The sequence below is a fragment of the Ailuropoda melanoleuca genome, chromosome 5 (assembly GCF_002007445.2).
Source record: "Ailuropoda melanoleuca isolate Jingjing chromosome 5, ASM200744v2, whole genome shotgun sequence".
NCBI classification, from domain to species: domain Eukaryota; kingdom Metazoa; phylum Chordata; class Mammalia; order Carnivora; family Ursidae; genus Ailuropoda; species Ailuropoda melanoleuca.
The window spans coordinates 105,662,216-105,688,748 of record NC_048222.1 but is presented as its reverse complement, the minus strand read 5'-3'; the positions used below and the strand labels follow the sequence as shown (position 1 = coordinate 105,688,748).

The 26,533-nt window shown below is 36.8% G+C and overlaps 1 protein-coding gene across 8 annotated transcripts in view; it reads left to right on the top strand.

Annotated features, from left to right (window-relative positions):
- Positions 1-26,533, top strand: part of DCLK2 (doublecortin like kinase 2) — a 149,629-nt gene that overhangs the window by 13,642 nt on the left and 109,454 nt on the right. For all 8 annotated transcript variants that reach the window (XR_861308.3, XM_011237755.3, XM_002929697.4 and 5 more), the window contains exon 2: positions 5,748-6,082. Coding sequence is in view for 7 of the 8 variants with exons in the window: in XM_011237755.3 (XP_011236057.1) it covers positions 5,748-6,082 (335 nt within the window). In the remaining variant the exon portion in view is untranslated. The remainder of the gene's footprint in view (positions 1-5,747; positions 6,083-26,533) is intronic.

Here is a 26,533-nt window from a genome sequence, read left to right as displayed (position 1 = left end):
TAAATAAAATCTTTAAAAAAAAAAAAAAAAGAAGAGGCAAGATGGGAAGAGGAAGAAGGTTATTTTAGACATAAGAAGCAATGAAAATAAGAGGGTGTGATGAGTTTGGAAGGAAATTGCAAATATACTGGTATGACACTAACTTAGGAACCTGTGGGAAAGTGGTGGGAGAGGAGGGTGGATGTGTGTGATGTGCTGAGGAGTTTGGTCTTTATTCTAAAGGCAGCGAAGCAGGCAAAAGACATCAGATCTACATTTCTAAAAATTTGCTGTGTGACAGCTATGTAGAAGATGAGGGGGTGAAGCCCCACAGCGAGCTTAACTACTCTAATCCAAGGAGGAATGAAAGAAGGCAGAGTCAAAGAGGATGATTTCAGAGGTGCTTAGACCAAGGTCAATAGTTTTGCCAATTCTGTTGAATGTGGGAAAGGGAGAAGAGAGGCAGGAGTCTTGATTTTGCTTGGGTGACTATTTGGGTGGTGATTTCATTCAATAAGTTGGAGAACTCAGGAAGAGGAGAGTTTGAGGTCAAGGTGGCAATAATGGGGAGTGAAGTTAGTTTTAGACAGTAGCATGTGAGATATCCATAGATAATCTAGTAGAGCTGTTCAGTAAGTGGCTTGAACTCAAGAGAAAGGAGTAGGCTGGAAACGTCCTCAGTATATAGGTGGTGTTTGAAGCTGTAGGGGTGAATGCAACTGCCCACAGAAGAGTCTAAGGAGGATGAAGTGGATGAATGGGAGACGAGGACCCTGAAAAGCAGACCAAGAAGGAACAACCAAAGAAGTAAGAGGTATAAACCAAAAGAAATCAGATTGTGCAAGCCAAGGAAAAGAGGATTTGCAGGAGAGAATCATGACTAGTGTCCAGTGCCCTCAGAAGATACCCAGTGAATCTGGAAAATGTGCTTTGCATTTGGCAGTTAGGAAAGACATGCTCCTGGATCAGGGTGTTCCAGCCAGGGGAATGCAAAGAGCAAAAGTGATGCCACAGTGACTTAAGAGCAAACAATGGGAGAGGAAGTGGGGAAAAAACAGATGAGGAGAGTTTTTTTGACTCAGCAGTGAATGGAAGCCAAAAGCACATTAGGTAGAGTGGGATGAGGAATGAAGAGAGGGAGGATTTGTGTGTGTTTAAGGTGGGAGGTATTTGTATCTAATCCTGTAGAGAGGACTGTCTAGTCTAGTTAAATGGAGGAGAGAAGAATGTCCCTGAAATTGCAGCATGGGGACACAGAAACATGGTACTCAACATCCAACAGGAGGTGGCTATCCTGTTACGTCGGAGAGAGACAAAAGGTGGGAAAAATTGGCACAGTCTGAATATATTTGTAAGGACGAAGGTTTTCAGAGACAAGACATTGGAGAGTTCCTAGCATTTAATATCCTCTTGCCTCTTCAAGAGGGGGCAGATTCTTGGGTTGAGTAAGGATGAACGTTAATAGTTGATATGCAGGTTGTATTACACAGCTGTAGGCACTTAATTTGACAACCTGCTAACTATGAAGTAAAGTGTGTTTGAACAAATGTCAGTGGTGAGAAGCCATAGCCATGTCACTGTAGTGTCTTAAAGGAAATTCAAAGACTTTCTATTCTGTGTTGTGCATGAAAACAGTAAAGTTTTATAACCACCTTATGCTTTTATCCATCACTTTTCCACGCATAAAGCCAGTTTTCTTTATATTTAGTATTCATGTGATCATAATTTCCAAAATGACTTCCCCCTAAACTCCTGTGGTCAAAGAACTGTTACTGGAAAGAGGGAGAGAGAATGAGTACGTGTGTGTGTGTGTGTGTGTGTGTGTGTATGTGTGTGTATGTGTGTATCTCAGTTCTCTTCAGCCAGAGACCATCAAGAACATGCCTAGAGTAGAACAAGTTGGTTGGATAATTTTAGGGAGGATCTGGGGAAGCAAGGACTTGCTCTGTATTGAGTGCTGTTAGAAGGAAGGACAGTTCTGTGAGCATATCATTAAATCTTATAGGGAGCACAGAGTAGATTGAGGAAAAAGCTGTAATTGGTAAAGAAGTGGCAGTCATTCACTGAGTGTGAGAGGAGGATGTCTGGTATTTTGCGGGTTGCACAGTGAACTTGTTTTTGTGTCACTTTACCATAGTCTCAGAGTGACTTTATTTGATACAGATATTGTATGAGATTATATCCCAGAGAAGAACACAAGTCTGACTGTGAGCATCACACCAGCTTATAATAATAATGAGATCTAGCTGTTAAAGTTAGATCAATTCTGGACTTCAGAGACATCCTTATTTTTCATATATTCATATTCATGTATATATTCATATTTATCCTGTATGTATATATACATACACATTTATATCTTAGTTTAACTCAAATTTATAAATGAGTTGCTTATCTTTTCCTTCATTGGGTGAGTGTAGTTTTAATATGTATTGGCAAAAAATATAAAAATCCTTTCAGAGTTTAGTATTTTATTAGGATATCAAAACTCATTACTTGAGGATATACTTTTTCAGCTGTATCAATAGCATGAAATGCACTGCTGTTTGTTGGGGAATGAGCAGAAAACAGAACATTCTTGCATTGATCCAAGTAGAAAGTGGGTGGTGGTGAGGGCACAGAGGGTGGACGTTTTCAGAAATATTTAGAAAAAAGAGTGGACAGAACTTGATGTCAGAATATAGTATGTAGGGAAGCCAGAGGAGTGAAGAATGATGCCTAGGTTTCTAGCTGAGTAAGTTTCAGTAGGAAGTGATGTTCCTACCAGGATGAGGAGGAAGAGGGAAGTGACAAGTTGGCGGGGGGGGGGGGGGGGGGGGNGGGGGGGGGGGGGCGGTAACAAATCTTAAACCAGAATCCCTACAGTAGCAAGAATATGGTTGAGGGGAGGATGATTGCTCCTAATCAATCTTGTAGGTGCCTAGCTCGTAACAGAATAATAGTTTGTTATTTGGTTAACAGCAAGAGCTGGAACTGCCCAAGGAACCAAAATCTTAAATTCTTTGTCAGCGTGTTCTCTCCTGATAGGCAAATCTATGTAAGTGACAAAATAACCATCAGCAGACTGTTTGATCAGGGTGGGGACATAACAAGGGAAGCTAGGCTGGGTATCTTGGTTGCTATGGTTATCAATAGGACATCTCTACTGTAGGGTTTTATGTGTCCAGTATATGGAAACACAGGGGTGACCTCAAAACTGTGTCTTGAACCTTTGTGCTGAAATGTTGTATGCCAAAGATGCCAAAATGGGTATCTGCTGGTTCAAAACTTTCCTTTTTATAGAATTGATCTACAGGTTTTTAATAGAAACAGTATGAAGGGAGGAGGGGAGAGGAGGCAATTAAAATACATCTGAAATCACACATAAACAAATTAAAAGACAGACTTCCTTTACCTATTTTCATTCTGATGTTCTGAGCCTGTGTAAAGAGGCAAAATACAAATGAATTTAAAAGGCAACTCGCCTCATTGTTATGTCAGCTGTGCAGGGTTGATCAAGGAAATCTGACATACTAAATTTGCTCTTGTTTTGCTTCTTTTTATCATTGTGTTTTCGCTTTATATGGGGAAAGGCTATTCCCCAGCTGACTTCTCTCTGCCCTTAAAAAAAAAAAAAAAAGAATCAGTCTCTTGCTGAAATTTCCTTTTCTTTCTTCCATCATAATATTTTGAATCAGAACATACAGTTAGGGGTGCCTGGGTAGCGCAGTCGTTAAGCGTCTGCCTTCGGCTCAGGGCGTGATCCCGGCGTTATGGGATCAAGCCCCACATCAGGCTCCTCCGCTGGAAGCCTGCTTCTTCCTCTCCCACTCCCCCTGCTTGTGTTCCCTCTCTCGCTGGCTGTCTCTGTCAAATAAATAAATAAAATCTTTAAAAAAAACAAAACAAAACATACAATTAAATTTTATTTAGAGCTTTTCAATGTGAGACTTGGTTCTCTGTAAAATTAAAGCAGAATCATAAGTGTTTACCTTTGCTTGTAAATACGTGCATGTGATGTATAGTTCTATTTTATTAAATTCATATGTGTATTTGAAATTACATGCCATTTTAAACCCAGATGATTACACTGTGAAAAGTCATTTAGATAAACCTCAGAGATGGAAAATCTCTAAATGGCGATGGTTGTGCTAGCTTTCCGATTACTGGTGTGGAAGTAGCAGGAGAGCCTGTGGCTGGTTCCCTACTTTTCTTGGGCAGTGGCCTAATTATACCTTTAAATAGAAGGCATTGCTCCTCTTTTTAGACCTTTCTTATATGCCTGATCTGTTACTGAATTGCTCATGTGCTTTTGGGAATCTTTAAGTTCTCCATTCATCAGGATTTTAAGAACATCCTAATAATAGTTAAATATGATATTTATATTAATAGGTTTTCCTCAGGCATTGCCTTTCATAGTTTTGGTTATTTTTGTTTTAAGCAAGAACAGCCCTTAAGGCTTGTATCATTAATTATTCTGTTAAGACTGAGACTGTTAACCCTGACTATGTGAAAAAATACTGGATTCTTTTTGAGTTAGAAGGTATCTTAGAGAAAATCTTCTTAGAGTGTAATCTTCTTGCCCTGTATGCTAAACAGGTGAGAATAAAAGAATTGGGTGACTTCTGAGTTTACTGAAAGAAAAATTATGATTTTTAAACATATAATTATGAATTATGATTTTCAACATTATAATTCTAAAAATCATTACTTTCAACCTATAATTTTGGAACTTAAAATTAATGAACACTGAGTTGGTAAACCAGTTGTCAAATAGTATAGTTTTTATGTTTTACTTAATAAAAATTAAGCGGAAGGCTGCATGAATAATGAACACGTCATTTTTTTTTTTCCAGAAATATTTATTTATTTTAGGGAGAGAGTGCCTGCATGCACGCATGGGTGGGGGGAGGGGCAGAGGGAGAGAGAGAGAATGGGAGAGAAGCAGACTCCCCGCTGAGCTCACGCCCAGCATGGGGCTACCCCCCACCCAGATGATGAGTGCGTTGAGATAAAGAGTCGGTGGCTCAACTAACTGAGCCACCCAGACACTTCGTTTTAAACTATTTAATATCCTTTCTCATTTAAGTAAATATAGAGAAGGTTGTCTATTTGAACTAATTATTTTAAATTCACATTCTTTAATTAAGAAATAAAATGCCTGAAGTAAATTTCTTGGAGCTGTCAAAACTCTTCCTTCATTTTTGCAGTAATTCATTAATTGTGTAAATGATATTATGACTAAATATATTTTAGACAGCTGTGTGAAGATGGAGTAATCATTCTTCAGTTAGGGCTGAAATTTGTAGTTGGAAGGAGAAAAATAGTTTTATTTCTTTAAATGAATATATTATTTTGTGATATAATTATTTCTTCCAGAATGAGGTTTTTTTTTTTTTATTAGTTAATAGATTTTGGAATTAGGGAGTACTCTAGAATTCATCTGATTCAACAGCCTCAATTTCCAGACAAAGATATTGAGAACCAAAGTGCAGAGGAATAATCCAGTGTGACATATTTGATCAGAATAAAGCTCAAGTCTCTCGTTCCATTTGTCTGGTGCTTTTCACGCTGTAATGTGTGTTATTCTCTCTCTCAAAACCAATCTAGATGTTTAAATAGAAAGGGAGGATGGGCAGAATGCCAAAGGAAAAGGATGTGAATCCCCCTTTCAGTGAACCTGTTAAGCTTAGGAGTTTACTTAATGGGTCTCCAGCGTTTGTTCTTAAGATACAATGCTTCTGTGGTGGGGATAAGCATGCTAATTAAACTGATTTTTTGCCTTTTAGGTGAGAGTTACGTGTGTGCATCAAATGAACCATTTCGTAAAGTTGATTACACCAAAAATATTAATCCGAACTGGTCTGTGAACATCAAGGGTGGTACAGCCCGAGCCTTGGCCGCTCCCTCCTCCGTGAAAAGTGAAGTGAAGGAAAGCAAAGATTTCATCAAACCCAAATTAGTGACTGTGATTCGAAGTGGAGTGAAGCCTAGAAAAGCCGTGCGGATCCTTCTAAATAAGAAGACTGCTCATTCCTTTGAACAGGTGTTGACAGATATCACCGAAGCCATTAAACTAGATTCAGGAGTGGTCAAGAGGCTCTGCACGCTGGATGGAAAGCAGGTAAGAGGTTTATTAGCCCCCAGCTCTCCATCTTACTGTTGAACTCTCCCTGTATTGTGGTGGTTACATATTTGACAGAATTTCGTGGTCTGCTAGAAATTATTCTAGTACTCCTACTTGAGAGGAGTGTGTATGTCTGTATTAGCTTTTATCATGAAAAATGTAAGTGGCTTACCTGTGTCTTTGCCCACATATCTCAAAAGTGTATATGGAGAAATCTGTACTTCTTATGGTCACTGAATGGGAAATGTAAACAACTCCTCTCCTTTTTTTTTTTTTTTTTTTTTTTTAGTTTCTATTTAAATTCCAGTTAGCTAACGTACAGTGTGATAGTAGTTTCAGGTGTGTAGTATAGTGATTCAACACTTCTGTACAACACCTGGTGCTCATTACAACAAGTACCCTCCTTAATCCCTATCACCTGTTTAACCCATCCCCCACCCACCTCCCCTCTGGTAGCCATCAGTTCTCTGTAGTTGAGAGTCTGTTTCTTGGTTTTCCTCTCTCTTTTTTATTTCCCTTTGCTCATTTGTTTTGTTTCTTAAATGCCACATATGAGTAAAATCATATGGTACTTTGTCTTTGTCTGAATGGTTTATTTTACTTAGCATAATACTCTCTGGCTCCAACCATGTTGTTCCAAATGGCAAGATTTTATTCTTTCTTTATCGCTGAGTAATATTTTATTGTATGTATATACAGTATTTTATTGTATGTATATTGTGGTGTATGTATGTGTATACACACACACACACACCACATTTTCTTTATCCATTCATCAGTCAATGGACACTTGGACTGTTTCCATAATTTGGCTATTGTTGACAATGCTGCTATAAACATTCGAGTGGGTGTATTCTTTTGAATCAGTATCTTTGTATCTTTGGGTAAATACATCCTAGTGCAATTGCTGGATCATAGGGTTCTATTTTTAATTTTTTGAACAACCTCCATGCAGTTTTCCAGAGTGGCTGCACCAGTCTGCAATCCCACCAACAGTGCAAGAGGGCTCCTTTTAATCCACATCCTTGCGAACACTTGCTCTTTCTTGTGTTTTTTATTTTAACCATTCTGAAGGTGTGAGATGATATTTCATTGTACTTTTGAATTTTATTTCCCTGATGATGACCGATGTTGAGCATCTTTTCATGTGTCTGTTGGCCATCTGTATATCTTCTTTGGAAAAATATCTATTCATGTCTTCTGCCCATTTTTTAATCGGATTATTTATGTTCTGGATGTTAGGGAAATGTAGACGTCTGAGTGAAAAGTGTAAGTTGAAGAGGCTTCCTACATTAAATGGGATGTTCTCTATTTAAGAACACCTGTTGACTAGTAGAGTCATGGGTTTGGTAAATCACAGGAGTCAAAATTGAAGATATTTAACATTTTTAGAAAAGCCTTTCCTCCCCACCTACATAGACTATGGAAAATGCATTTCAAAAAAGTACTTTCTTTCATAAGAATGTCCATATAAATTTCATAGGGCACAAGGGAGGTAATTAATCAGCATTTCTTTTTTGTTTGTTTTTTAAGACAGAGAGAGAGAGTGTGTATGTGTGGGATGGGGGGGCAGAGGGAGAGGGAGAGAGAATCCCAAGCAAGCTTCACATCCAGCGCAGATCCTGAAGCGGAGTTCAATGTTACAACCCTGAAATCATGACCTGAGCTGAAATCAAGAGTTGGACACTTAACCACCATCCAGGCACCCCATTAATCAACACTTCTGAAAAATATAGACAGATTACACAGGAAAAGGCAAGCAAATTATGGTAATAATATACCAGGAAATCTAATAGGCTAAAGAAGAAAAATTGGGCAAATTTCAAGAATTCATGAATACTGAGTTTTGCCACAAATTATTCTTAAAAAGAGAAGCACATAGCTTCTGAGGTGTAGTTTTTCCTAATTTCAATAAAGTTAAATTGTTTGTATTTATATTGTGTTAAACATTATAGTTTCCAGCATTCAATTTGTTTCTTCATTCTATTTTGTTTTTTCCCTATAACAATTTATTCTGAAGTGTTTAGCTCGTATAGTGCTGAGAATGAAACACTGGAGCAGTGCCTTCTGGAAAACACAGTTAAGGTAGTTTTCTAATTTCCTAAACCAGATCTAGTTAGTCAATTGTTTCCTGAAACAGTAACAAAATTTAAAAAATAGATTCTAAAAATTCCAGTAGATCGTAGTGAGGTTATAATGACTTTTCTGATTAATTAGTTTGACGATTGGAAGGCATGACACTTCATAGCAGCCCGCCCAAGATAGGTTCACAGTGAATGGAAATAGACACTTTCTAAATTGAGTTAATAGCACAGCACAACACAAAAGACCTTAAGGTTCATTCTGCAAGTAAGTAAAAACGAATTAGACTAAAAGAAATATTTGGTAAGCCAAACAGCTAATTCTTGGTTGACACAGGAAGGCTGGAAATCTAGAGACAAACATTTAAGACAACTAACAAAAAGAAAAATGGAAATCATAAATATGCCAAATTCAAAAACTTGAATGGCATTTAAACAGTAAATGCAGATGAGATTTTAAAGATTGAGATTCAGATTTGGAAATCTCTAAATATTGTTTAGGGAAAATGGAAGTGAAATACAGAAGTTGAACATCTAATTGAAATGGGCAATCATTGAAATTTTAATTATCCAAAAAATTATCTTCAGAAAAACTCCAGACTAGAAATATCAATATGTAAAAATGTTAACTAAAGCGCAAGCAACCCCAAATTATCCACATATTAAAGAAGACAACACTGCTAAGAGTAGGACTTAATGACAGGAACTAAAGGATGGTTTACTGTTAAGAAACCTGTTTAGGGGCGCCTGGGTGGCACAGCGGTTGGGCGTCTGCCTTCGGCTCAGGGCGTGATCCCGGCGTTATGGGATCGAGCCCCACGTCAGGCTCCTCTGCTATGAGCCTGCCTCTTCCTCTCCCACTCCCCCTGCTTGTGTTCCCTCTCTCGCTGGCTGTCTCTATCTCTGTCGAATAAATAAATAAAATCTTTAAAAAAAAAAAAAAAAAAAAAGAAACCTGTTTATACATGAGATCTAGAGGGTCAAGCGTAGTGGCACAGGGAATCCCAGAAAGGCTACAAAGGCATTTGACAAAATACAAAGTTGATATTCAGTTAAAGACTTATTTATAAATGGAGGGTGACTTCTCTGATACACTTATAAAAAAATACTATCTGAAACAAAAAGCCTATGTATTGGTGTAAACACATGTGTACAACACTGGAAGTACTTCTATGACAGGTATAGGATAATCACCTGATAGCACCAGTATTCAACATTCTTCTATTTATTCTCCCTGATTTTTATTTATAGTTTAATTGCAATTTCAATAAGAATCTAAATGAGATTTTTTGGGGGGTGGGGGAAGAAATACCTGACTAAGTGATTTCAAAAGCTAATCTGGAAAAAGAGGGAGGAAAATTTTGAAAATAATGATTAATGGGCTCTTATACTACCAGATATTAAATCATCATCCTCATACCATAGCAAAAATAAATTCCAGGTGTTTTAAAAATATAGAGGTCAAATGAAGTAAAAGAACTAAAAGAAAATATGTCAATAGGTTGAAACGGAAAAGGATTTTCTGAGCGTGAAAATTGTGGAAAATCACAAGAGGAAAGCTTGGTTAGACAACATAAAAAGTGAAAACTTCTCAGTGTCATAAGCAAGGTTTATATCTTTTATATTGAGTTACAGTAGTTTAATATGAAAAAAAACCTGTAATGAGACGGTGGATAAAAGACGACACAGGCAATTTGAAAAGATAGGATTGTAAATACTAAGTATAAAAAATGTTCGGTCTCTAAAAAAATGAATTTAAGCAATGAGATGGTGTTTTTGATATTTAAAACAGACATTTTTAAAAAAAGAATGTTTATTAATTTTAGATATGCAGTGAATTGTCATTTTCAAAGAATGATGGAAGGGTGAATTTCATAATCTTTATGGAAAGCAATTTGTTTTGTACAACTATACAAATGTTCTTACTATTTGAACTTGTAAACTAACTTCTAGGAATTTATCCAAAATAATCTGAGATGCAAACATAATTATGCATAAGAATTTTCATTTCAGCAAAAAGAGCAAAAGATTGAAAACAATTTAAAACTCCTAATGTAGAAAACAGCTAAATGGTATTACCATAGAATATAGTAGTGGCCATTGAAAATTATGTTTGGGGTATATTTAAAGACCTGAGAAAATGTTGAATGGAAAAAGCAAGAAAAAAAAAAACCCTCTGTGTAGTGTGTTTTCAGTTTTATGTTAAGAAAGAGAAGTAGAGGAAATTTTTTTAAACTAATTCAGAAGGAAACACGATTATAGTTGCCATCAGAAATCCAGTATTTGCTGTTCTGATTTCTACTACTTTCTCATGTCTGCTTAGAAGCAAAAAATCAAGCACTGAGAAGGAAAACAAAGACTGATTTCAATCAGTTGTAAAAATTAAAACATTATAAGTTAATCCTTGAAATTTTAGCATGTGGCTATAAAATGTTACAAGAATCACTTTTGTCACTATTCAGTGCCTTCTAGAACTTATAACATTATCTCCCATGTGCAAAGAAAAAAGGTATCTTTAAACTTTCAAATAAAATATTTCTCTGGAAAAATCATAGCTTTTAGTTTTGATAGACACACTTTGGATGTTGTATTTTCAGAGTACCAGGTATTCTTAAAAGCTATAGTTTTCTTGGCACGCTGATAAAACACTGGACTTGCAATTTAAAACTTGAATTTTTTAAAACTTGATTTTTGGTTGGTATAACATATAACAAGAACATTTGTTTCTTGCTTTGAAATAGCATAAGAAATTTGTCTTATGCTTAAGACTAATGGAAACCTTTAAATGGGCAGTGTTCATTTTGATTTTATTTTATAAAATGATTTTTTCATGGGTATGTAAAATGATCTGTTCTCTGAAATTTTTCAAGAAAAGGACAGCTTTGCTTAGGCGAAGAGAAAGGAGTGAGAATGAAACTAAGATCGTTAATGAGTTGTCCCTGCATGAAATTTTAGGCTATCTGTCCTAACTTTTCTGTTTTTTCCTGGTTACTTCCTGCTCATATGTGTTGTTTTCATCTTGCATTAATCTGATCTTTAACACAAGGATAGAGATTAAACAATTTATAGGCAGTTCATCCTATAGTCACTGATCTCATCCTGACACCTATGCTAGAGTCTTAAGGGGCCCTGCTTATCTTTTATGAGCTTGAAAGCTCTCCTGATTAAAGTATCATGTGCCAGTAGCATTTATGTTGTTAGAACAATGTCCCTTGAGCTTCTCTTCCATCAAAACGGATGATCACATCTTCCTAGTAGTATTGACTTCATTAACAAGGTCTGACTTAATTAGTACAACTAACTCATGCATTTTATATCTCTTTATAAAATCACTTCAACTAAAATCATGTTTTAGGGTTTTATCCATGTTAACTCTTGGGTTTTCTTTAGTGTAGAGCAGTGATTCTCGACTGGGTACCATTTCACCTCTAGGGGACATTTAGCAGTGTCTGGAATCTTTTTTTTTTTTTTAATTTTTACTATTGAAGTACAGTTGATATACAATGTTAATTAGTTTCAGGTGTACAGCGTAGTGATTTGACAGTTCTATACATTACACAGTACTCACCACAGTAAGTGGTTACCATCTGTCACCCATACAGTGGAGTCTTTTTGATGCCATGACTGAGGATGGAGAATGTACTGGCATGTAGTAGGTAAAGGCCAAGAATGCTGCTATCTGTCCTGCGGTGCACAGAACAGACACGGCGTAATTCTTTGGGGTCCAAAAGGTCAATAGTGCTAAGATTCAGAAATTGTGGTGTCAAGTAAGTGAAATGATTCCAAAAGAAATACTTGTTTGAATGTTAACTTTGTTACCATTTAGGCCACATGCTAAACTTTATTTCAGAACTTACAGCTGTTCTCTTAGCCTGTCTGTCTACTTCTTACCTGGTTGAGGCAGGTGTGTCAGCATGTCATGGTTTACAGTCTTTGTTGTCCTGGATTTCAGTCTATTTGTCTTTGTTTTATGACACTAACATACAGTTGGGCAGGACAGCTTCACAGGGGATTAGATAAAGATGTCCCAGGTGGTTTTACATGTATTTAAGGAGAAGTCTAAGAAAGCATGATTTAATCTTATGGGATTTTAATTATTTAATATTTAAAATTGATGTTATGATTATCAATTTTTTAAAAAATGCACAACCTATGTACTTATAGATGAAATGACTAGAAAAAAATCTGTAAAAAGACGTCATGGGTATTCTCCTCTTAAGTAGTTTTTTTTTTAACTTGCAATTAATTTAGATTAAATGCTTTTCTCTTAAATAAGCTCTTGAATTTTAAGTTAAAGGAATCGAATAGGAGAAGGAGGTTTACTTTTAAAATTTTTCAAAAGAGTTACTTCCTTATAATAAACTGCAGTGGGGGAGTTCTTTTAAAACTCTCTTTATTCTGTTAAGAGAATAAAAGATCCAAATATAGCATTTGTCCACATGTGTAAAAAATTCTAGCTTTTAGCTTTCCCAGAAACAGCAGAGTTTTAACATAAAAGAAACATGTTTAGTAGAATTTTGGAACAAGTAGATTCTTGTCATGGGCAGAGGCAAAACAGACTCAGAAATTGCTAGCAGTTGATGGTTGGGGGTAAAATACTTCCAGATTTTGGGACCACTGCCAGTCTTAGGATACCCACATGCAGTGGGATCCTCCTTGGGGATCATTTGAGTGCCTTTATCTTATCAGTCAGTGTTTTTGAAGGTTTCCATCCTCACTTTTTCAAAAGTTTAATTATTTCATGGGTGCCATAATAAGAATAACTTATTTTTGTACCCCTTCTGGCATCACAGTTTCTAGTGAAGATTCATTTCTTTGTAGTGACCTGACCATTCTTATGTAAAGCAATCTCTTCTCAAAAATTGGTGCATAAAAATCAAAATAGTTGATATCTATTTTTAAATATTTTTTATGATTCATTTAATGCTGCTATAATTTTTCCTTGAAGTAGATGGGGACAGAGTTTGGTTTTAATTCTCACACTGCTCCCAATGCATGCATTTTGTTTTTGTAGATAACAGAGATCCAGATGACTGTGTTTTCGTCTTATTAGATACGTTTATACCTCTAAAGTGTGGGTAGCCCTGATCTATCTCAAGCAATGGAAAATGTATCCCAATTAGGAATCAATAGAGTGAGAGTAACTAGTGGGACTTTTCAGTACTTCAGGAAGTCCAGGTGTAGAGAGGGAGAAAACATTCATTCATTCTTTGTTCCCTGATCTAAGCAGATTTTAAGGGATGGGGGGGGGCTTAATCTTAGGTTTTGATATAATGAACCCCTCTTTTCAAAGAGTGGTCTAGAAAGTGGGAAGAAAGAAGGAAACATTTAGATATCCCTCTTATTTTTTTGTTGAAGTGAAATTTCTGTTTTTTCCATTCTGGTGTATATCGTATAAGCAGTTTCTCTTGAACTTAAATAATATTTTCTCCTTTTTAATGGGAAGCTGGAGGAGACACCAAGATTCTGTTAGTAGTTACTGCAGTTGCAAATTAGGAGAAGAAATGTTTAAGAAAAATCTTAGCTTGTAATGAATTATGCAATGTAAAGTGTAGCTGAGATAAAAATGGCATCACTGCAAACTCTTTTATTTATTCTTTGATGTCTAAGCTGGAGTAATGTTTGCATCATAAAATTGTGTTAAATTAATTTCATTTTTATAAATGTATTTTGCAGTGATTATAATAATTGTTTATTAAATATACATTTTGTTACATATGTATTTTACAATGCTTGGAATAATACCTAACAGCTTAATTAGCTAATAGATAAAAGCTAATAACTTACTATAGGGTATTATTGCTTTATATTAGTCTTCTCTGCTAATCCTCACAATAACCTTGAGTTAGGTATTATAATTCCCATTTTACATTGGAGATATTAAAACAGAAATAAAGTAACCTATTCAAAATCACACAGCTGGTGGTGGAGCTGGAATTTGCACCGAGAAAGTGTAAATTTACACCCAGAAAGTGTACCCCCACACACACACTTCACAATTGTGCTCTAAGCCCTGTCTGGTCAGGCTCTTTGAAAGGTTTTAGTGATAAAGATGAGGAATAAGACAGAGCTAATAAGCTAATCAGGTTATTTCAGATTTTATTAATTAATTAATTTTTTTTAGGTTTTAGAGTCATGCACTTTTACCTGGGGTTTATCTACAATCTGTGTAATTATACATTGTGTGGCAAAATTATTCTTTAAGTAGAATCCATAAAATGAAAAAACAGGTTAAGGAGTAATATGCTTGACAAAAAGATGACTTCTAGAGTTATTTATAGATTTAATTTTTTTAAAGAATATGACTGCTGAAAGTGTAGAAAATATGGGAAAAATAAATGCACAGTCCTTCCATTTTAACACTATTTTAAATATAATTAAGTATCCCTATCCATATTTTTATATACATGCTTTTTTTTCCTTTTAAGAGGAAATTACCCAAGTAAAATCAGTACATTTCTATTGGAAAATCCAAATGTTGGGGAGGAAAAAAATGTGTTCTCTATCCTTTAATATTCTTCTAGCTGGCCTAAGAGTCAAATTGATGTGAGACAAATTAACAGGAGAAAATCATGGTTAATTTTGTACATACAGGGAATTCACCTAAACGTGAGATTCCAGGATGGATCTAGAGGATATAATGCTAAGGAAACACAAATACCATATGATTTCATTCATATGTGGAATTTAAGAAACAAAGGAAAAAGAAAACATTCTTAAATATAGAGAATAAACCTGATGGTTGCCAGAGGGGAGGTGGTTGGGGGGAGGTATACAATAGATAAGGGGGATCAAGAGTACACTTATCTTGATGAGCACTAAATAATGTATAGAATTTTTTAATCACTAACCTGTACAACTGAAACTAATATAACACTGTATGTTAATTACACTTCAATTAAAAAATACTACCTTTCCCCCACCCCCCCCCCCAAAAAAAACCTCCACTGATCTGTGGCAATAGAGGTGAGAATCGTAGTTATTTTTCAGGATGTTATTCCTAATGGGGTGGGTAATTGAGCCTGCTCTGGTGTTAGAAATGCTCTATACCTTGATCTGAGTGGTAGTTACAGAGGGATACACAAATGGAAATATTTATCAAGTTGTTTGCTTAATATTTATGTACTTTGCTGTGTGTAACTTATACCTCAATTTAAAAAAGGGAGGAAAAAAGATGTGAGATTCCAAAGACAGGCAACATGAGGTATACATGTCATTCTGGACTAAAAAGGAAATAGGAGTCAAAGGGAAGGAAGGGAATTCACAGGAAGAAAGGAAAGAGTAAATGCTTGGTAAACAAATGTTTGCTGGGCCACCCAGAAACAGTGGTGGAGGACTTTGGACAAACAGGCCTTGCCAGGTTTCTTCCTGTCTACCATACCTAGTTCCTGTTATACTATAGTTATTTACAGTGATAACTCCCTTTCTGGAGCAGGTTCTATATTTAAATTTTTTTAGGCAGATGGGGGAAGGTCAAAGTTTCCTCCTGAGTCTTTTGGGCCTTGATTATTTTCAGTTTGAAATAATCTGCAGGCCAGAGTTGTACGTTTTGGGGTGATTAGTTTTGAACTCCTATACAAACAATTAAAAGAAGTGCAAAGAATGAAAGTTTCATTTCATTTGCCTTTATTCCCAAGCCTCACCCTATTTCCTAAAGGAAACTACCAGTTTTGTTAATGTAGTTTAGATATTCATGTACACATAGTTTTTATGTAACATGGTTTTTATGTGTAATCGTGTATCCTCCTTCTTTCACTTATTAATCATACTCTTCTATGTTGTTACATAATCATATTTCATACATAAATGACTGAACTATGTTCAAATGACTAGACATACCATAATTTGTTTAACCTTTTGCTGGGCGTTTGGGTTATTTCCAGTTTCTCAATCTTTTATCCTCTAGTCATCTTGCTGTTTATAGATTTTAACATGTTTTGGATCATTTCCTTTACTTGGCGTAGATTCCTAGAGGTAGGTTACTGGAAGAGACTCAAGTAGTTTGGGGTTTGAGAGATACTATCAAAGCTGTAGACAAAAAGTTGTCCTAGTTGGCAGTGCTACCAGCATGTGCCCCAGTATTTCTGTAGCTGGGAGAGACTTATAAAAAGACCAGACATGATAGCCAGGCCCAATGAACATACTTAATTTGTTGCATGGAAAAATGCACATTTTGTGAAATTCCTATTGTAAAAATTGAAACCCACCTACCACCTCCACCTTTGCTACTTTCTGTTCTAGAAAGTAGTTTAACAAGAAAAGCCAATTGGCCTGTGTATAAGTTTTATACCAGAGGCAAGTGCTGGCATAACTAGTCTTGAAAATGTTAAGCTCAGTAGGGGGAAATTTTTCTTTTAAGCTAAAAACCTACATTTTGGTACGATGTTGTCTTAATCTTGAACTGAAAGATCTATCACTTCATTCATTGTTTGCTTTATAATCTTTGCATGGATGCCAAAAATCCCATGGGTATATTTCTGGTACTTAGTGAATTCACCTAATTTTTTGCTTTGTGATATTTTGACTAAAAATTGAGTCAAGGCGATTACTTGAAGTCATCAATGATTTTTAAAGTTAATAGCTGACTTTTGGTGTGTCATAGATAACTTTTTTTTTTTTTTGCTGTTTTTGTAATCTATCATGAATGTCCGATAATCATAATTTCTACCAATATTTGTAAGTTGATTAGATTTCATGAAAGGGTCGTTCATCATGCATTTTGGTTAAAAACAAGGACAGGTGCAAAGTAAGTATAATATTTTAGAATGCGTAGCTGATTTAGGAAATTATTTAGTCCATCCTGTTAATTTTATAGATGAGAAATCTTTAGGGGTTCATGATAGTTTTTGAGAGCCAGTTGGAATCTTTGGTCATTCTCTTCCAAATGAAACCTGACTCGAATTTTGTGTGGGATCACAGACCACAGAGCAGTTTATGAAACTCCACTTTGGTCCATCTTATGCTGTTCCCTTAGTTGAGAGGAGTTTTTATTTTTAGTCTTCCAGTTGTTGATTTTTCTAGAGAGCAAAAGTTAAGCTTGACCATGGTCATCCGTACTCTTAATTGAATCTAAACTAAAAATTGCTTCATGGAGAAAAATAGTGCTAGAGTCTGTATTTGCTTTTTCAGTAACCCTGTGCAGTTTTCTGGATTTAAAAATTAACCTCTAGCAATTTTTTTTTAAGTAAGGAAGAACACTTCAAACAGTAAGACTAGCTTTCATGAATATTCTCTTTATGTATTTTTAGAATATTTTAATTGTAGTGTGATGCAGCTGCCAGACTCATAGCACCAAGTGTTGGAAAGCTCTGTAGTCATTAGAGGTTCGCCTCCACAGTTTAATTTTCTCAGCCTGAGGACTGTTGCAGTGAAGCAGTGCTTACCCAGAAAGAGCATTCTGCTTTTCCTTATGCATTTCAGGCTCTTCCTAAGACTTGAAATAATACAAGTTTTATTTAAAATTTTCTTTGTTTTGTAATGGTGTATGGCAAGCTTCTCTAAATGTGAGCATGAAGACATTTGATTATATTCGAAAATATTGTTCTTTGTTTGCCCACATGCGAAGTCATTAAAATGCCATTTAAAATATGAGTTATGGGAGGTATTTAAATATCTGTGAATGGGTACTTATTGAAACTGACATTAGGTTACATGGTTGTGTTTCTGAAGGATTAAGTTTATTAAACACCTAGTCTGTAGTATCACTTATGTTACGTATTTTTAGTGGTAAAATATGGTTGACACATGCCATTGTGAAATGGAAATTGAAAAGACAGTTTCTCTTTTTATAAAAAGCAAAAGTTCTGTAAATGGAAACTCCTGAAAGTCTCATTAGGCAACTTAATCCAGATTTTAATGTTTTCACTTACTACAGTAGCCCAGGTTTTTATGTGTAGATAAAAGTTTAAAACTTTTCCAGAAGTTTTAAAATAGATTTTTACTGCCAGAGGATTCCTGCCCAGGCCACACCAGTCAATATCTTAATCACTTCTTCAGCTTCTAGGATTTAGAGGGTTGTGGTCAGTGTGATTGTGCCCTGAGGAGCTCATTATATGCATTGGAATCAGAAAGTGAATATTGAAATTTGATTTAAATATATTCACTTCCAATGACACAATCACACTCTAATATTGAATGACACAAAATTCACACTTATGCAATGAAGACTGTCATAAGATTTTTAATGATGGGAAACATACCAACCTTTAGTGCCAAATATTGTGGCAAACTATTTACACATGTCATTTAATTTCACTCTGAGGTAGGCATATCATGATATCTCTGTAAGGAATGTTACAGAGCATATCCAAAGAACTTTTGTCCTTTGGTGTCAGTTAGACATCTTGGCTATAATAGTATACTTATGCTGTGAAGGCTGCCTTTGCTCCAGACATTTTTCTGTTACTCTCAGAGCTGGTTTTCAAGATTCAAAGGAAAATCAGATTTATTACTTTATAATCATTTTTAATTGTTTTCCAGAATCTGTTATGTAGCATGATTATTTACTTTAGTCTTCAGACTTAGCTCTGAATAGCTTCCCAGACTTTTCCCAAAACTTCTGTTCACCTTAAAATGATGAAGAGTTCATTTATTTTCATCTACAGATTATATTTCTTACTATCGTTTATTTCATAACTCAAGATGTCCTAGATTTGGTCAATGGAACCTTTTGGAAGTTAGATCCTTTGTCCTTTTGACATATTTAAGGATACATAGGAGACTGAGGATTATAGGGAACCTTGTCGGGTTCATGATTAGACTTTATGGCAAATAAAAATGTAACAGCAATCCTGTATGCTAGTGACTGCTCTAGGTCTGCTGTTCTCAGGTGTCTTCTAATGCTGTACAGTCTTCCATGTGATTTCTGTTCATTGCACATAACTCCTGGATTCTGTGCAATTCCCCTTTTTGTCTCAGTTGGTATGTTTGCCATTAAATCCCTAGAAACTAGGGCCTAGGATATATCTGAGTTGATTGGTTATTGTCCAGCATAAGAGCACCATCATAGGCCATTAGCCTCCCTTTTCTTGACCTATAGATGTTGCTTTTAGGGAAACACATTTGTTGTGAACAGAATTGCTGTGTTGAGTTGTATGACCCTGCAGTCTATGTGCAGAGAACTTTTTTTTTTAAGATTTTAAGTAATTTATACACCCAGCATGGAGCTTGAACTTACAACCCCGAGATCAAGAGTCACATGCTTTAGTGACTGAACTAGTCAGGTGCCCTTTGTTCTTACAGAGCTTGTGAGTATTGAGGGTATCTAAAGGTTCAATGACTCTCTGGTTCAGTGGTTCTTGACTAAAAGCCGTTTTGCCACCAAGGGGATATTTGGAAATTGCTGGAGACATATTTGGATGCTGGACCTGGAGTGGGGTAGGGTAGAATGTGTTACTGGTATCTAAGGGCTAGAGGCCAGGGGTGCTGCTGAATATCTTACAGTGCACAGGACATCCCTCCACACTGAAGAATGAACTGGTCCAAAACATCAACAGTGCTCAGATGAAGAAGCAATAGCTTAAATTTAATGGTTCTAAGGAGGAATGATGGGGCGGTATCGAGAGGGAAATGCTAGTGTTTTTGGACTAGCCAGTGTAAGAGATGTAGGTGGGTATGCATGATCAAGAATAGGTTTTTGAAATTAAAAAGGCAAGGGCAAGATTATGCACAGCATACGCTGCATTTCTGAAGGATGGGAACCTCACCCCTTGAGCTTTGGATTGGCATCGAAGAGTTGTGAGAGGATCAGATTTGCATTTTAGAAAGTTTACTTGGAGAGTGTGAAATGAGTTCAGAAAGATGATCAATCCTACAGGATTCAGTGTCCCAGAGTGTGGGAAGTTGTTTTAGATGATATTACTTCAAAGTTGTAATGTGTTTTACAGTTTCCTAAATGCTCATGGGAGGTGGTTCCTAAACTATTCCAGATAAAAAGCAGACATTCCTAAAGAAATTTAAGTAGTTTCAGAGAGTGTAAGGTTTGGTTTTAGTAGGAAATGAGAGAGATAATGTAGTGGAGTTAAGTCTTAAGTCCATGGACAGAAAGTATTATTTGGTTGGAGATTATAGAAAATCTTCACAGTGGCTGGGAAAAAGTGTTATTTTAATGAATTCATTAATTTTCCTTGTGCTTTTTATGCTGTCAAACTATTTCAAGTGTTTGTGGCAGGATGGATGTCAGTATTGTTATTTAGAAGAAGTGCTGGGATGTAAGTAACCCTACCTTTTCTTATTGTTACTGGAATTGTGACTGCCTTTTCCCTTCCTTTCACAGCAGACACCTGATATGGTCTAGGTGATCTGTGCCACGAGGTATATTTATATTTGAGAAAACCTGTTGTAGTATGAAACTACTGCAGTATTCTATCTCCAATAACACATTTGTGAATGACTTAAAAATATAGTCATTGTGACATCTAGGAAACTTAAATACAAAGGTGCTTCTTGGTAACCAAAGAGAAGAGTACTTTTTCTTAAAATTATTACAGTGGCATAGTAAACAAATGGTTCAGTGTTCACGAGTCAGTTATGATCTATTTTAATACTTTAAAATTTTTTAATAGCTTTAAAAAATGAAAGTGCTCCTGTGCTTTGGCTAATAAGATGGGTTATCAGAATCATACTGTTCAAAGTAATTTATTGAAGAACTATCCCTATTTTATTTTAAAAATCAAGTGTTTTGCCACTCTGGAAAACAGTATGGTGATTCCTCAAAAAGTTAAAAATAGAACTACCCTATGACCCAGCAAATGCACTACTAGGTATTTACCCAAAGGATACAAAAATGCTGATTTGAAGGGACACATACACCCTGATTTTTTTTTTTTTAAGATTTTATTTATTTATTTGACAGAGAGAGAGACAGCCAGAGAGAGAGGGAACACAAGCAGGGGGAGTGGGAGAGGAAGAAGCAGGCTCATAGCTGAGGAGCCTGACGTGGGGCTCGATCCCAGAACGCTGGGATCACGCCCTGAGCCGAAGGCAGACGCTTAACCGCTGCGCCACCCAGGCGCCCCCACCCTGATATTTATAGCAGCATTATCAACAATAGCCAAATTATGGAAAGACCCTAAATGTCCATCAACTGATGAATGGATAAAGAAGATGTGATATGTATACATATATATGGAATATTACCATCAAAAAGAATGAGATCATGCCATTTGCAGCAATGTGGATGGAGCTAGAGTGTATTATGTTAAGTGAAATAAGTCAAGAAAGACAAATACCATATGATTTCTTTTTTTAAAAGATTTTATTTATTTGAGAGACAAAGAGAGAATGAGCAAAGTGAGGAGGAGCAGAGGGTGAGCGAGAAGCTGAGCGGGGAGCCCAACATGGGACTCGATCCCAGGACCCTGAGATCATGACCCGAGCCAAAGGCAGATGCTTAACCAACTGAGCCACCCAAGTGCTCCTCCCCCACCCCGATATGATTTCACTCACGTGGAATTTAAGAAACAAAACATAGGGAAACCATAGAACAGACTGTTAACAGCAGAGAACAAACAGAGAACAACAGGGTTGATGGAGGGAGGTGGGTGGGGAACGGGCAGTAGTTGTGATGAGCACTGGTGTTATATATAAGTGAGGAAACATAAATTCTCCTGAAACTAAAATTGCACTGTGTGTTAACTAACTGGAATTAAGAACAAACAAGCAAACAAACAAACAAAAAACCAAAACCAAACACTTAAAACAAAAATAAATAAAAAAATATAAGTAACTATTAGAGTATTGCACTGAAGTTGATTAATTTATACTCAAAAAAATCCCTTCTTATTCAAAATATTAAGTAGAGTATGTCCTCTTTTTCTAAAGTTCTAAAACCTGTGTGGTTAAGTCCATCTCATTTTATTTTTTAATAAACAGCAAATGTTTATTTACCAGGAAAAAAAAATCCATAGTGTTTCTTTCTAAAATCAAAATTTTCTTCTTTACTCATGGAAATAGAAATTGCTTTGAAGGGATGCCTAATCTCCCTAATGATTTGGCTTTTGACGCAGTTGTGTTTGCAGTTTTCATGCTGATATATATATTTAGGCTAATTTAGTGATACACAAAATTCTGTGTCATATTGTATAATTGTGCCTGGTTAATGGCTTCCTCAAACTGTGTTTAAAGCAGGTTGGGGGGGGGGTGCCTGGGTGGTCAGTCGTTAAGTGTCTGCCTTCGGCTCAGGGCATGATCCCGGCATTCTGGGGTCGAGCCCCATGTCGGGCTCCTATGCTGGGAGCCTGCTTCTTCCTCTCCCACTCCCCCTGCTTGTGTTCCCTCTCTCGCTGGCTGTCTCTCTCTCTCTGTCAAATAAATAAATAAATAAATATAATCTTTAAAAAAAAAAAAAGCAGGTTAGGCACTGATATAGGGAAATGAGATTTTTTTATATAAGATATAAATATGTAGATTATCTATAAATTTTTTATATATTAAAAAATACATATAAAACTTCCTTGTTAAGCTGACATCCAGTCTAGCAGTCTGGACTTACTCTGGAATACCAAAGCAGAGCTGTATTGCTCAGAGATGCTACAAGCGCATTCACTGAGAGCCTGTGACTGCCGGCTCATGCAGAACGCCCTGAGGTGAAGTCCCTACTCTTGAGGCGCTTATACTCTATTTGGTGAGGAAAGTGAAAACACATGCCATAATTAGATGGTGACGAAGCGCTAATAGACACTGCTCTTCAGCTAACAGACACGTAGGAACCAGAGGGATTGGGAAGCGTCCATGAAGAAATAGAATGTCAAATGGGCTTCCGCTGGGGAGACTGATTTAGAGACTGTTCCCACCACCCCCATGCAGCAGCAGGCAAAAGTAAGAGTGAACACGAATGGTGAACCAAGGGGAATGTGGTTGGTTAATGACGGGATAGAGCAGGAAATGAATTTGGAGAAATTTGGGAGGGGAGTAGACGTTAAGTTCACACAGAGAGCTATGTGGAGGTGGAAGGTCAGCTGATGATGAAGCACCAATGGACTAAGACTGTGCTTTGGAGTCAGGCTGCCTCTGGACTGATGCTGAGGTGGAAGGAGGGCCGTGTAGCCCAGCAGGTGACCCCCCCCCCAGCAGTCTTGGTTTGGTCCCGAGTAACATGGCAGAAGTGAGGTGAGGGCAGAAGATGTGATGCAGATAATCCAGACTGAGTGTAAGATCTGTAACTTGGGCTACTGGGAAAATTGGAGAGTGCTAAGAGCAACACAGAATTTGAAGAGCTACCCCAGTGCCCTTCATACGATTGCCAAACCACAGAGCTGGCATCAAGTCCTTCCACAGAAACCCTACAAAGTCTTGGTTTCCTAAGGGGCCATGAAAGGTTTAAAGTTTACTCTGAACGTGTGGAATGAGAAAAATCAGAAATATTAAGGGCTGGAAGTATGGGTTCTGTGGTAACTTGATCATCTTATTAAGGGGGCATGGCAGCTCATTATGATGTTTGAGGTTGAAAAAAGCCTGGTACATTTTCATCTGGGGTAAGTTAAATTAAATTTTTTTTTATTAAGTTCAGTTAGCCCATATACAGTACATCATTAGTAGTGTTCAATGATTCATTAGTTGAATTATTTTAAAAATAACCGCTTCACTGTAATGTTGCGCATGAGGTAGAAATAATGTTTTTTGTTTTTTTAAATTGTATGTCACAAATTCATTTTGTGGAAGTTTAGAAAAAATATTTTTTGTGTAAGGAAAAATTATTATTTTTACCTGGGTAAAACTTAAATCTAGCTTACGTAGCAAATATCCTTATTTTGCTGTTAGGCTGATATGACCCCAGCAAATATGACAAAGAACTACATTGTGCCTGGAGTGCATTTTGCAAGGTCTGTGGAAGCTGTGAGACCATCCTTTGAGAAAGTAGATGAGGTCTTCTTTTAACCTTTGTCTGGGTCCATTATCTGGTTCCTACAACCATCCTGGGTTACCAGAGGCATTGGATCCCAGGGACACTGTTCTCATCAGAAACCTTTTTATTAGAGGTAGAAATGCTTTAGGAGTCCTGGGGAGACATCCCTAGTCGCTGGTCACCTTGTTGCGCCTTGACAGGCCCCTCTGTTCCTTCTCTAGTGACATGTACTGCCCTTCCTGGGCAGAGGTGAGCCTCCCTTTCTTGGAACTAATCCACTGAGTAGCCATGTGGAAGTCCAAGGGGCAGGACCAGCTACTTAATTTGTGGGGCCCAGTGCAAAGTGGGAATGCCAGCCTTCTTGTTCAAAAATTAAGAATTTTAAGACTTCAGCATCAGAATATTAAAGCAAGCCTGGGGCTCTGTGCACCTGCACAGGTCACATGCCCACAGAGCCAGCCTTGTGTGTGGAGATAAGCTGTGGTTTCCTGACCTTCTCTCAGGGTCTTGTGAGGCACAGAAGGGCTGCCTTGCTTCCCACCCAGATGGGAGAGGGCACACTGGCTGCTGCTTCTGCCTTCTTCTCATACACCCCTGCCCCTGATCCAGTGTTAAGGAAAGTGGTAGGTAGCTCCCTTCGTGCCCTCTACCCAGGTTGGTTTTGTTAATTAGGAGCATATGACTTCTCCTGGCCTTCAACTGTTAGGTTGTAAGCTCCAAAATACAGGAGAAAATTCAAAATTTAGCGGGCAATGTGGGCTATGAATCAGAGTGTATGGGTAGGCTGAACCTTACGTGGGGAGCAGTGTTAGGTAAGTAGAGGCTTTGTTTTGAGGAACGATAGCAAGGTGGGAGAGCTTTCAATGTCAGGGGTGGTAGAATTGAATCTCTCTTTTCACCATAGTTATTAAAGTTGCTGCAAATACTGTTAGCAAATACTGTTCTGTTGCTCCTAGCGGTAATACAAGGTTAGGTTCCTGTGAGCCTGTGGTCACAATTTTCATAGCCATTTAATACATAATCTTGTTTCATATGTATTTCTGTTTAAAGACACCTTATTTAACATATGTATTGTTGATTCATTTACTTTGAACTCACCACCGGCAGCACTGTAACTTATGTCTTAGTGAAGCATATCTAACACATGTATTTTCTCTATAAGACACATTGCAACCTTCTTGAACTTAGGAATGCTAAATAGCACTTTAGAACTATGCCTGGGGACCATTTTAAGCAGAAAACCAACAAAAAGCACAAAAATACAAACTCATGGAACTAAACAGACTGTAGAAAGTACAAGAGCTGAAACAAGATGGCAAAGCATCACTTCGCTCAACTGCAGCTGGGAATGTATTGTTGGGCAACTCAAAAATTTTCACCACTGTGTGCATGTCAGCCAGTGACCACAAAAACAGCATGAGTATTGATTTGGGGGCTAACCATAAATTTTAGGAAGTAGGCAAATTTGCAAATACAGAATCTGTGGATGATAAGAATCAAATGTACTTTGAATTTCAGCTCTTCCATCACAGTGAACAGATCTGTATGGGAAAACCATCTGTTAACATGGCAACAAGACTCTACTCTTTATTTTTAAGGGGGTGATATAGTAGGATGTAATATATTCATATATGATGAACCAAGGCACTGTTTTTAAAATTTGGGAGAGCTGAAATCAGATGATGGGGGAAAAAAAAGTTGTTCTGTGTCAGACATTTCTAAATTAAATCTAAAATGCATATACTTCTCTCTGATAAGAAAATGTGAAGGAGGTGTTGTGGGTTTGATAGCTGATTGTGCTAATAACAATCATTAGGTGTCAGCTAATTATAATGTGTAGAAATAAAATGTCCAACTGATAGTAGGTTACATTAGTTTCAGTCCCTGAGTCATCTTGTGTAAACAAGGGTTGTAGCAAGGTGAGGAGATGAGAAGAATTCAGATAGAAAAAAGGCTTTGCATGTGTTTAACAGAGACTGATAATAGCCCAAAGTATTGTCCAGTCTCTAACTATTTCATGATTATAGGAATTCCATTGGAAAACAGAATTTAGTGATATAGTGTTGAAACTCAAAAAATGAGACCACACATTTTCAAAGCATTCTCTTCTGAATTTCACTTTCGTGTTCTAAATATTTTGAGACATTCCTATGATAGGGACTATTGTGTGAAATAAACAAATTAGATAAGGCAGTGCTTGATATTTTGACAAGATAACTGAAAATGTCTGATGAAAATTTCAGTCACGTGTAAGAAGCAGTTTGTCTGTGTGTGTGTGTGTGTGTGTGTGTGTGTAGCAAGGGATTCTATGTCAGTGTTTTTTGTTTTATTGGTATCTTGCACCAGAGGTTTAAAATATTTACTTTTTTTTTTTTTTCATTTTTCTGCCTTCTAAAAACCCATTACTGTTCTTTGCAGCCTGGTGTGCTATTGGTTTATAGTTGTTCTTCACAGCAGTTTCCTAAAATCATGTCCTTTCTCCTCGAAGCCTTCCATTTCACTAAGGAGACTAGGTTAGCAACT